At 41.4% G+C, this 12,527-nt stretch overlaps 1 protein-coding gene across 3 annotated transcripts in view; it reads left to right on the forward strand.

Moving 5' to 3' along the window:
- Positions 1-12,527, forward strand: part of Ttll11 (tubulin tyrosine ligase like 11) — a 313,170-nt gene that overhangs the window by 41,804 nt on the left and 258,839 nt on the right. For all 3 annotated transcript variants that reach the window (XM_045153756.1, XM_045153755.1, XM_045153754.1), the window contains exon 2: positions 8,204-8,300. In XM_045153756.1, the coding sequence (XP_045009691.1) occupies positions 8,204-8,300 (97 nt within the window). The remainder of the gene's footprint in view (positions 1-8,203; positions 8,301-12,527) is intronic.

The raw sequence follows: 12,527 nt of genomic DNA on the forward strand, positions 1-12,527 counted from the left end.
TCCTCTTTATTTATTGAGTTCGTGTCTCTCACTTGAATCCAGATTATGCCTACTCAGTTAGCCTAGCTATCCAGGCTGCCCTGGAGATGGCATCTCTGCCTCCTGAGTGCTGAGATTACAGGCAGCTGCCATGCCTACCAACACTCACATGAATGCTGGGGATTTGAACTTTGCTCAACTTGCTTGGCAAGCACTTTGTCCACTGAACTATTTCCCTGTTACGATTTTTATGGTTTCTTTCTAGTTGGCTCTTGGGATCTCTCTGTTGCAGGTGGCTATAAGCCAAGATAACCTCATTGAAAAGATTTCCTTGGACACTGAGAATACTAACTTGTCCTATATCATAGTAGCTTACTGCTTACACAGTTTTGTTTTTTTTTTTTCCCCCATGTATTGCATAAGGCCATGTAGCAACCCAGGAGGTGGACAAGTTCTGTTGTTACTGGTTTCCTCGGGTGTAGACAGATGAAGTGCTGAAGTTTAGAAAGCACAGTCATCATGTCACAGTTTAGGAGTTGAGTGGGGTGGGGGCTTGATCCAGGATCTCAGCAGATGTGGTGTGTCAACCACCATGTCTGCCCCGTGTTTCTTCTTGAATGTGCTGGGCCATTCGTTTGAAAGCGCCAGTTTGGATGTTTCTCCTATCAGTCCATTGCATATCTACTTCCCCATATTGAAGCTTATTTTCTCCTTTCATCCCATGTCACTTGAAAGATTTCCTCTTCACAGAGAAGCTTTGTGAAGAAAATCATTCACAAAGTAGAGAAGGGTGAACTGCGCTTTCATCAGCATTCACTGTGAAATTTCATTTTGTGAAATCTGCAGGGGGTGGGTTTGAACTTGTTCTTTGGACCATTAGAAGAGAGATCCAGACACTAATTCCCTTCTGGACAAGAAGAGAAAAGAGGGCTGGAGTGATGGACCAGCAGTTAAAGGCTCTTGTTTGCTTGCAAAGCCTACAGCCAGGTTCAATTCCCCCGTACTCACATAAAACAAACAAACAAACAAACAAAAAAACCAGATACATAAAGTGGTGCATGCATCTGGAATTGTTTGCAGTGGCTGGAGTTCCTGGCATGCCCATACTCATTTTTCTATGTCTGTTTCTCTATGTATGTTTTTTCTCTCTCTAAAATAAAGAAATAGAATATTTTTTTAAAAGAAGATAAAAGGTTTCGGCCCTACCCAAGTGTGTAATGTGAAGAAGGAAATTCCTCTGTGACAGAAAGCATCATGTGCAGGACTGAGAGTAGGTTAGTTACAATATTTTACATGTGACTAATAAATACAACCATAGTGATTACTCCAAAAGGTAGTAAGTGGTGGTATATTAGTCAGTTTTACATTACTATAATGAAATATCTAAGCCAACTGACTTATAAACTGAACGAGATCAGGTGGCCACGATACATTGGGCTTCTAACGGTAACACAGGGTGGCAGTGATGGGGAACACATGGCAGAGTAACTGTTCACATAAGGACCCAGAAGCAAAGAAAGAGGACTGCTGGGATACCCTAATCCTTCTCAGGGATATGCTCCCTCTGGTCTAAGGACTGCCTACTACGCCTTGTGTCTTACAAGTTTCACAACCTCCCAAGAGTGCCCACCCTGAGGACCAAACACATGAGCCTTAAAGGACCCACGCAGACCACAGGCTAGATTCTTGGTTCTTAGAATGAGGAAGACTTGGATTTGACTTCTGCCTCCTCCTAGCTCTGCAGCCTTGGAGAAGTCACTTACCCTCTCTTTTTCCCTAGTGGACCATTTAGGCAATAAAAGCAAACATGTTTTCTATGAGGAGTCATAGGGCACATTTCATCAACACTTGATGACTCACCAGTGACTAAACTCTGATTTGCAGTATTCTGTGGTGTGTAGAGATTTTCCTTATCTTGCCTGGTTCCCTTCACTGTTTTGCAGATTGCTTCATCTCTACAGGCATAGAGGTTTAATCTAGATCTCAATTCATAGGGAACAGAGGCACATCTGGAATTTCCAGGTCTTCTGAACATAAGTCTGCTGTTGTTTTTCCTCACAAAGGGCTAAAGAAGAGAAAAAGAAAAACGATTCCTAGATTTAGAACCCCGCCCACTGGGAGGCTGGCGCTGACCTTGGGAAAGATGGGGAGTCACTCTAGGAATGGTGTGTCAGCGTTCATCCTGAGCACTGTTCTAAGCAACAGAGCTTATGGGAGAGCAAGACCTGGCCTCTCAGTCTCAGAGGGCTTAAGTCGTTTTTGTTTCAATTATGGTGAAATATATGTAATATAAAATTTATCATTTTAACCATTATTTTGGCATTTGGCACATTCATGTAGTTGTATAACCACCAAAACTGAAGCTCTATCTGTTGGACACCAACTTTCCACACTCCCTCTCCTAGCCCCTGGAAACCACTGTTCTACTTTCTGTCTTTATTAATTTGACAAATCCAGGTACTCCTTGTAAATGGAATCAGATAACATTTGGCATTTTGTGTCTGGCTTATTTCACTTAAAATGATGTCCTGCAGGTTCATGTATGTTATAACATGTGCCAGCTTTCCTTTTTAAGTTTGTGTGTGTGTGTGTGTGTGTGTGTGTGTGGTGTATATGCATGTGGGTACACATATTTGTGTAGGTATGCAGGCATATAGAGGCCAGGAGTTACTTCCTATGATTTATTTATTATGAATTTATTCATTTTGGGGTTTTTGAGGAAATGTCGCATGTAGCCCAGGCTGGCTTTGAACCTACTGTGTAGCCATTATGACTTTGAACTTCTGATCCTTTTGCCTCCACCTCCCAGGTATTAGGATTACAGGTATGGGCCACCAGGTACATCCTAATCGTTGTTTGTAAGGTTCTCAAATCAATCCTCCTGCCTCATGCTCTCAAGTATCTGGGAAAACAGATTTAGTGAATTGTACTTCCATATGATTAGTGATGGTGAACTTCATGTGTTCATTGGCCATCAGTTTATTAACTTTGGAAAACTATTTACAATACTTTCACCCTTTGAATGGTTTTTATTTTATTGTTGAGTAAAATATATTTTGAATATTAATACCTTATTTCTTCCATTTCATATGACACCTTTTCATTCTGTTCATTTTTTTGTTACAAAAGTTTTTAATTGTGATCTGTTTTTGTTCTGTACTCATGTCATATTTAAGAAACCACTGCCAAATCCAATGTCATGAAGCTTTTCTTCTAATGGTTTTAATAGTCTAGGATCTTATATGTAGGTCTTTGATACCCTTTGCATTATTTTTCTGTATGTACTGTAAGGTAAGGTTCCAAATTCATTCTTTTCACTTGTGAATATCTTTTTCCAGCACCTGCTATGGCAGAGATTGCCTTGTCCTAGTTGAACTATCTTGTCCTTGTTGGATATCATTTGACCATGTATTCAAGGTTTTGTATCTAGGCTATGCTATTTTATTGGCCTGTATATATGTCTTTATATCATATTAAAGCTGAGCAGATGTAGAAGAGATTTACTACATACCTGATGGATTCTCCTCCCATACACAGTCTTCCCAAGCATTAAAACCCTGCATAGGAGTTAAACACATGTCCTAATCATTCAAAGTCCATAGTTTACACTAGGGTTCTCTCCTGGTGTTTTATATCCTATGGGTTTTGAAAGATGGATGACAGATATCCATCATTATAATATCACAGTAATTTCACAGCCTTGAGAATCCTAGTTTATTTCTCTCTCCCCTAAAACCTCTGATCCACTGATCTGTTCATTATGTCCATGGTTTTGTCTTTTCCAGGATGTCATATTGTTCAAATAACACATTATTTACCTTTGTCAGATTGGAGTCTTTCATTTAGTGATGTGCATTTATGGTTCCTTGATGTCTTTTTATGACATTAAAGCTTATTTATCTTTAGTACCAAATATACTTTGTTGTCTGTATGTACTGGGGTTTATCCATTTGTCCACTGAAGTCTATTTCAGCTGCTTCCAAGTTTTGGCAGTTATAAATGCAGCTGCTCTAAACATTTGTGGTCAGATTTGTGTGGCCATATTTCCAATTTGCTTGAATAAATACCAAGAAGTCCACTTACTAGATCATATGGTTAAGAATATGTTTGGTTTTCTAAGAACTGCCAGACAGCCTTCTGGCATGGCTGTACCTCTCACATCCTCACCAGAAGTGAATGAGAGTTCTCATCACCTCATCCACATCCTCACACACATGCACGTTCGTACATACCAGGGTCTCTTGCTGCTGCAAATGAATGCCCATTTGGCTTTTATGTTAATGGCTTGGGAATTGAACCCAGGCTAAGAGGTTTTGCAAGCCAGTGCTTTAAGCCACTGAGCCATTTCCCTAGCTCCCAGCTTTAAGAATGAGACCTGCCACTTTCAGTTTTGACATCAGTAATATGAAATGTCTCACCTTAAGTTTTGATGTCAGGAGTATGAGACCTGTCACTTTCAGTTTTGACATCAGGAATAACATAGCTCTTACTTTGTTCATGGTTTTCAAGATTCTTTTGGCTACTTGTAGTTCCTTAAAATCCCATGAGTATTAGATGATTTTTTTCCCTATATTTTGGTAAATATAAGTCTTGTAATATCATAGTCAAGAGAAGGCTAAGAGTATACAATTAAATCTAATCTAATATTCCTGATAGGATCCTGGCCCAGAAAAGACATTAGAACAAATTAAGGAACGAAAGTAAGCCATGGACTTGACTATTAAAATTAATAAAAATGTAAGAATATTAACTGGCTCACTACTTATGAATGTACTTACTATACTAAGATGTTCATGGGAGAAATTATAAAGGTGTATGGAAACTAGTACCTTCTCAAGATTTCCATAAATTTAAAGCTGATCTTAAAAATATTCCATATTTGATGGGAGCAGAAAGAATGGAAAAGCCAGAGGATGGGAAGGAGTGCTTTAGAACGCTGTCTGCTGGACATGAAGTGGCCACTGCATTCATGATCTCACAGCAGCTGTCACTGGCACAAGACCTGCACAATATTGGGCCCATCAGCATTCTGTCATGAATAATGCAGAAGGGCAAAACAGGACAACAAAACAGAAGAGGGACTAGTTGGAGAGAAGGGGTCCAGTGGAAGGGGGATGAAGAGACGGGACAAAAGAAGGAAATGGGAGGAGATTATTATCAAAATATATCATGTACCTGTATGAACATTGTCAGCAAAAGTAAATGTGTATGTTATAAGACCAAACACTTTTTTAAAAAGGCACAGATATTTTGGTAGAGATTTCACTCAGTCTGTGGATAACATTGACATCTTAAATCATAGTGTCTTCCCATCTCTCACCTGGAACGTCATTTTCCTTACTTGCATCCTCTTTAATTTCCTTCAGGAACATCTTTTGGTTTTCACTGTACAAGTCTTTTACCTTCCTTGATACATTAATTCTTAAATCTTTTATTCTTTTTGGTGTTAATGTAATTGCTTTCTTAATTTACTTTTAGGACTGTTCACTGTCAGTGCATGGAAACCTGATCATTATGTGTTGATTTTGTGTCCTATAATTTTGTGGAATTCATGTATTATTTTTAAGTATTTTCATGCAATCTTTAGGGTTTTCTACATGTAGGATTGTGCCTTCTGTAAGTAAATAATTTTCCTTTTTCATTTCCAGTGTAGATGGCCTTAGTTTCTTCTTGTATTGCTCTGATGAGTACTTCTTATACTTTATTGAACAGAGATGGTGAGAGAGGAGATCCTTGCCCGCAATCTTAAAGGCAAAGTCTTCAGTATTTAGTCATTGAATAGAATATTATTACATAAGCAGACAGTTTTCACCAAGAGCTCTAAAACTGTGTCCTATATTCTCAGTGCCTATCATAGTGATTAGCCCACAGTACTTACTTATATATTTTTAAATGGGTAATGTCTTAAACACTGAATGAGCTAAAAGTACTGTGTGTGTGTGTGTGTAGTATGTATAGATAGTGTCACATTTTGTGTGTGTGGTGTATGCATGTGTGTGTGTGTGTGTGTGCAGATACATGCACTCTGTGTGTGCACATGGACACCAGAGGAGAATGCCAAGCGTCCTTCACCATTGCTCATCCTTGTGTGTCCTTGAGACTGAGTCTCTCAGTGATTTCAGAGCTTGCTGTTTTTACAAGCCCCAGTGATTCTCTGGTCTCTGCTCTTCACAGGACTGAGTTGCAGATGGGTATAGTCATGCCCAGCTGTTTTCTTTGGGTGCTAGGGAATCAAACTCAAGTGGTCTCAGGCCCTCATGTTTGCACAGCAAGTGATCTCACTTGCTGAGCCATCACTCTAGCCCTGGCTTTTTTTTTTTTTTTTTTTTTCTTCTGAGACAGAATCTCACTGTGTATTCTAGGTTTATCCTAAACTCATGGAAATCTTCCTGCCAAAGTCTCCCAAATGCTGTAATTACACATGTGAGCCACCTTAATTGGATTTAAAGGTATTTCTCAGTGGGGGGTTGACCTGGCATTCACGAGGGTGGTAAAGATCTGAGAGCAATGGTACAGGTGATAAAGTATCACCAGGTAGCACACCAACAAGGAGCCAGGCAGGCATCAGTCATTTATCCTGTGCAGCAAAGCCATGATAATCACAGTCCACTTGGCTTGGACAACCTCATGTTAGAGACCCCTGGGAGTATCTCTTTCTTCTCTATATTAGCATGTAACAGCTGGAAGAAAATAACATGTTAGAATTATTTGTATTTATGAGTACTGACCAAATAACTTATTGAACGCAAAGAAACGGAGTGAAGAGCTATAAATTATACAGAGGAGTTGTAATGCCAATAGAGTATGTAACATATGCTTCACTGTGGTGCAGCTTTGCAATCATGCAGCTGATTTAAAGGCCAAGTCTGCCTGCCTTTGTTTCCATTCTGGATGGTTGGAAAGCATTGACTCACCACCATTTCATTAGTCATGCCATGTCCTTACGGTGGAACTTGGCTCCTCTACTCAGAGTAGATAAAAATTTTGATTTACTATAGTCTGGTAACGGGAAAAAAGTGGTTTTATTTAATGTTGCCATTTCTCATTATTTGGACTTTCAGCAAATTCTAAACATGAGCTAGCATGCCCTCAGTTTTCCCCTTTAACAAGGTCATCTGAGTGAAAGATTTAAAAACCTGTTTTATAAATGCAGAACTTGTTAATAACTTTGAGAGGAGGCAAAATACAGTGGAAGAGGCCTTTTGTCTCAGTGAGGGATTTTCTGGCTACAGATAATTGAAACCCTAGAGCTTGTGCCAGAGAGGATTTTAGAGCACTAGGAAGGTTAGAAAAAAAGGTCAGAATAGAAGCCTGCCTTACAAGATCCAAGGCCAGGCGGGGTGGCCAGACTCTGAGCACTGCAAGCCCAGAAGGAACATCTTTCCATCTGTCTCAAGGCAACATGTCCTCATCCTTCCATTTCTGTCCACATCTGGGCCTGTCTTCTTCCTCAGCAGGCTTGCGGTCCCTTCTTTACACGCACAGCCACTCGCAGCTGCCCGCTCTGCCTTTTCATTACTTCCAGCTCAAGGGTCACAGGCCGCCTGGCACCTCTGATGTCCAAAACCCTGCAAGACAAATCTGATTATCTTATCTCAAGTCAGATGACTTCTCAATTGTTCATGTATTAGCTCAAAACAGTTCTGGAAACTGTTTGATAAACTGAAACTGAAGACATAGCCTGCCTTTGTGGGGAGCATGTGTGTGTGTGTGTGTGTGTGTGTGTGTGTGTGTGTGTGTGTAAGTGTAAGTGTAAGAGAGAAGACAGATTGGCTGTGATACTTGTTATCTAGGACTGGGTTGAGGGTTGTAACTTTCAGAGAATGGGAAGGAAGTACAGACTTGAAATTGGGTTGACTGAGATTCCAATCTTGCTTTCACCCCTTACCAGTTCTGTGTGACTTAGGGCATGTTAAATGACCTCTTTCAGCCCAAGTTCTCAATAAAATGGGAGTATCCTTTAGGTAAAGTAAATGTGAAGATGGCTAAAGTGAAATGGTGCTTGTAAAATCAGTAACTGCCACATGCAGTCGGAACCCTGCCACTTGAAGCAAATGACTAGCCCTGTCTGAGTCCATTTCTTCACTTCACATGCTTATTTTAAGGGTTAGTTCCTGTGATGCATGTCATATGTCAGGAGATTTGTCCATAGCAAGCCCCCAGTGTGGCTGCAGCTCTACTTGCTCTTATCACCAGTCACATCTTTCCCCCTCTTTTCTTCTAGTTCCCATTTGGCCGACGCTTGCCTTGTGACATCTACTGGCATGGAGTCTCGTTTCATGACAACGACATATTCTCCGGTCAAGTGAATAAGTTTCCAGGTATCTGCTATTATGTTTGCATTTAAAAGCATTCTTAGGGACAAGTCTCAGAGTACAGTGTTCTACAAAAATGTGACAGTGTTTTGAGGTCAAACTTGAGAACTCTTAATTGGGAATATTGGCTACAGTCTGCTGTGCTGTTACTGCCCAGGAAGGAAGTTAATGCAGGATAAACAGGACTTACACCACCAGAGGTTTGGAGATGCAGACTGGCCTCTACAGAGGCAAAGCCAGACATTCTCAGTGTAATTCTGCTAGTGGAAGAATGTGATTTGCACTTTTGGGGTAGGAAAATTAATCCCTAGTCTAATGATGGGGCTGTGTTCTCAAAAGGAACAAAGGCAACATTTCTCTTGCAGCAAACCAAATGACTAAAATTCTGGAGATATATCACAAAATGAGGAATAAGCTTCCATTTTAAAAATTATATTTAGAGGCACCATCTTAAAAATATATTTATTTAAAAGCAAAGAGAGACAGAAGAGAGGCAGAGAGAGAATGGGCACGTCAGGGCCTCTAGCCACTGCAAACAAACTCCAGGTGCATGTGCCACCCTATGCATCTGGCTTTATGCAGGTACTGGGGAGTTGAAACTTGGTCTTTTAAGACTTTGCAGGCAAGCCACTTAACCACTAAGAAATCTCTCCAGCCCTAGAGGTACCATTTGTTAAAGCTAAGTACCCTGTTCTTTATTCTAAGTGCCATAGGCTGTAGGCAGTCTCTGACTTTTACCTAATGACATAGTCTTAATGTGGGACTTACTCTATAAGGACTGAGTGCCAGAAAACTACTACAGACAACATGTGGAATATCTCCCTATTCCATTCCAAGGCTCTACATATACTTTATTTTTTATTTTTTAAATATTCACTCATTTATTTATTTAACAGGGAGAGGGGGGAAGAAAAGAGAAAGGAGAGAGAATGGGCACACCAGGGCTACCTACCACTGAAAACAAACTCCAGACACATGTGCCACCTTGTAGTCTGCTTTATGTGGGTCCTGGAGAATTGAACCTGGGCTTCTTTCAGGCCTTGCAAGCAAGTGCCTTTAACCACTGAGCCATGTCTCCACCACCCTATTTTGTTTTTTAATCTCTACCAACTTCTCTGCTATGAGTATTATTTTTCATTTCTTTATGGCTATGTGAAGACAAGAGGCCAAAGGCAGTGAGATTACTTAGGGAGAAGGGAAGATTTGGTTAGTTTCCAGATATAGTGTCTTATATTTATTAGTTAATATCTTCTATGAGACAATATGTTATATATTACAGTAATAAATAATCTTTAATAACATCAATCACCCCAAGTCCCATCCCTCATTTAACAAAATAACAATGCAAAATTTGCTAACCTTAGTCCATCATTTTTGCACTGCCATGTCAGAGTGTAGTTACCTTATTAGAGGTGTTTTCTCTTACTTAGTGTTATATCATTTATAAAGGGGGAATCCATTTGCTCTGTTTCTTTGGCATTCTTTCTAATGCATTTAAGAAATGCCCTGGTGGCTCATGCCTATAATCCCATTTCTTGGAAGGCTGAGGCCAAAGGATTGCCATGACTTTGAAGTTAGCCTGAATGACATAGTGAGTTCCAGACCAGCCTAGGCTGCAGAGTGAGACCTTGTGTCAGAAAAAAAAAAAAAAAAAAGACAACAAAACATTTCCACCTCTTAGGATATCCACTATCCATATGCACAAGTTTTGCCACATTCACTAGGGAGTTTCAACTTGATCATGCAAGGTACAAGGTCACTACCATTGGCTGTACTTAGATTCACTTAGAAGGATACAGGGCAGTAAACACAGCTGGCTAGCCAGTCAGTATCAAACTTTTCTCTTTAGTGGAGTATTTGCAAGAATCAGAGACTAGTCTCTTGCCTTCAGTGAAAGATTATATATGAGGAGATAAGATCCAAATCTGTCTTGGCTTAGAAACCATATAGGAGCCAACATGTTTTATAACTGCTCCACAGCATGGAGCCCAACGTTCCTTGCAATACTCATGTTAAGTCACAGAATTACCATATCAGGAAAGCCTAGAGCTATAGCTTCCTGCCAGGTATTTATACAATTTACTAATCTGAGATCATTTTAACTACATGCTGTTTTTGTACATTCACACAGCTGATATTCTACCTTCACTGGTTCCTAGGGGAACAGAAATGAGAAGCTACCACAAGATCAAATTTATCCTTGGAGAAGGTGAATGGTTTTTGTTAGAGAGTAAAAGTTATCCTTGCAGCCAGGGTCCTTGTACACATTTTAATGGATAGTTACTATTTCCTCTGCCTTGCTGCTCAGAAAAAGGCTCCTTTTGGTGCCTACAAAAGGATTTCTTGGGCTGGAGAGGCTCAGTGGTCATAGTATATCTGTGCCAGCTTGAGGGCCTGTGAGATTCCTGAGGGACCACTCCGGTTCAGTCCTCAGGATCTATATAAACATCCTGGCATGGCCATGCACATCTGAAACCCCAGTCTAGTGGGGAGCAGAGATTGGCGAATCTCTAGGGTACACACAAGTTGCAAGCTCTTGGATCCTAATAGACAAGGCGGTAAGTAAGAAAGAACAGAACAACGGGGGGGGGGGCACCTAATGTTCTCCTACTGGCTACTGCAGGTGAGCACACCCTGCCACAGGTGAGTATGGGCACACACACACATGCATACACCACAACACCAAAAGAGACTCCTTAGGATAGTGGAAGAACAATTTGGATGAGAACAGCACTTTCCGTGGGAAGAGAATTCTAAGACATGATTCCTCCCATGGGGCTTCATCTCCACCTTTTCCCTGTGGTGATGCAAACACACGTTTTCTCCCACATAGGGCACAGGTGGCAGACCAAGGATGATGTCACCAAAACCAGTTTGGGGAACCAATGAACTTATTGGGGTTATTTACAGAGCAGGGCGAGGGGTTGCTTACAGCAACAGGTGACTCAAACGCAGCCACACCACGGGAGATCTCGTCCGTCCTGGACATCGACCTCCCCACAGCCGCCATCACCAGAAAGGCCACTCCGCACAGGGGGCGACTCAGCAGCTGCGTCTTGGAGCACACAGCACACTGCACCACCCGCAGGCAGCTCCCTCAGAGATGCTTTCTTCCCAAGCAGTTGTTTTCCCTTTATATAGCTTTAGGGCAGGATCTTGCAACCTCTTATTGACTTGTTGACTTCCTGAGTCTCTGGAACTTTTTTTCTGCCCCCCCTCCTCCAAGGCAGGAGTGTTTCTTAGCTAACATACTCTCCGGGAGTGGCTGTGTGACCTTTAAGTTTCCGTCTTCAAGTGACTTTCTGAATTCAGAGCCTCCTTTCTCTCTGTAGTTGGGAGGGATCTGCTACCCAACACCCCAATGCTGAGAGTAGGAGAGGAGTAGCTAAGGGTCTGCATTACGAAAACAAATGAGCAATAGAGAAAAGGGCACTCTGCAAACAAGCTTGCCCATCCTGTATTCCACATGCCAGTGACTGGAACATGTAATTTTCCACTTAACTAACAGCAGTTAATTAGCTGTAATGACACAGCAGCCTCTGGAACTGAAGCCTAGGCAGAGAACAGCGCTGCCACGCCCCTGCCCCTGCGGGATGGTGGTGAGAAGGGATGGTGGTGAGAAAGCCCGGCGGCCCCGGCCTCTGAGGCCTCTGTTCGTGGGCTCCAGTGTGTCCAGGCCTGTCTGCTGCCTCTCACAAACCCTGTTATCCTAAACATACATGCCAGATAACTTACAGTGACTTTGCGTGTGTGTGCCAGGCAAGTGTGGATACTAAACCTGCGGGGCGAAACTGAGAACTCTTGGATATGCATGTGGAAGTAATTCATTTCATTTGTGTCAGTATACTATATTTTATTTGCTTTTTGTTTGGGTAATTTCTTTGTTCAAAATGCACTTTATATCTTAACTGATGAATCAAGATATTTTTAAATTTTTTTTGTTCATTTTTATTTATTTACTTGACAGCGACAGACAGAGAAAGAGGCAGATAGAGAGAGAGAGAGAATAGGCCCACCAGGGTCTCCAGCCACTGCAAATGAACTCCAGATGCATGCACCCCCTTGTGCATCTGGCTAACATGGCTCCTGGGGAATCAAGCCTTGAACTGGGGTCCTTAAGCTTCACAGGCAAGCGCTTAACCGCTAAGCCATCTCTCCAGCCCTGAATCAAGATAGTTTATTAAAATAACCTGATTTAGAGCTGGACATGGTGGAACACACCTTTAATCCCAG

The sequence above is a fragment of the Jaculus jaculus genome, chromosome 1 (genome assembly GCF_020740685.1).
Source record: "Jaculus jaculus isolate mJacJac1 chromosome 1, mJacJac1.mat.Y.cur, whole genome shotgun sequence".
Classification (NCBI taxonomy): domain Eukaryota; kingdom Metazoa; phylum Chordata; class Mammalia; order Rodentia; family Dipodidae; genus Jaculus; species Jaculus jaculus.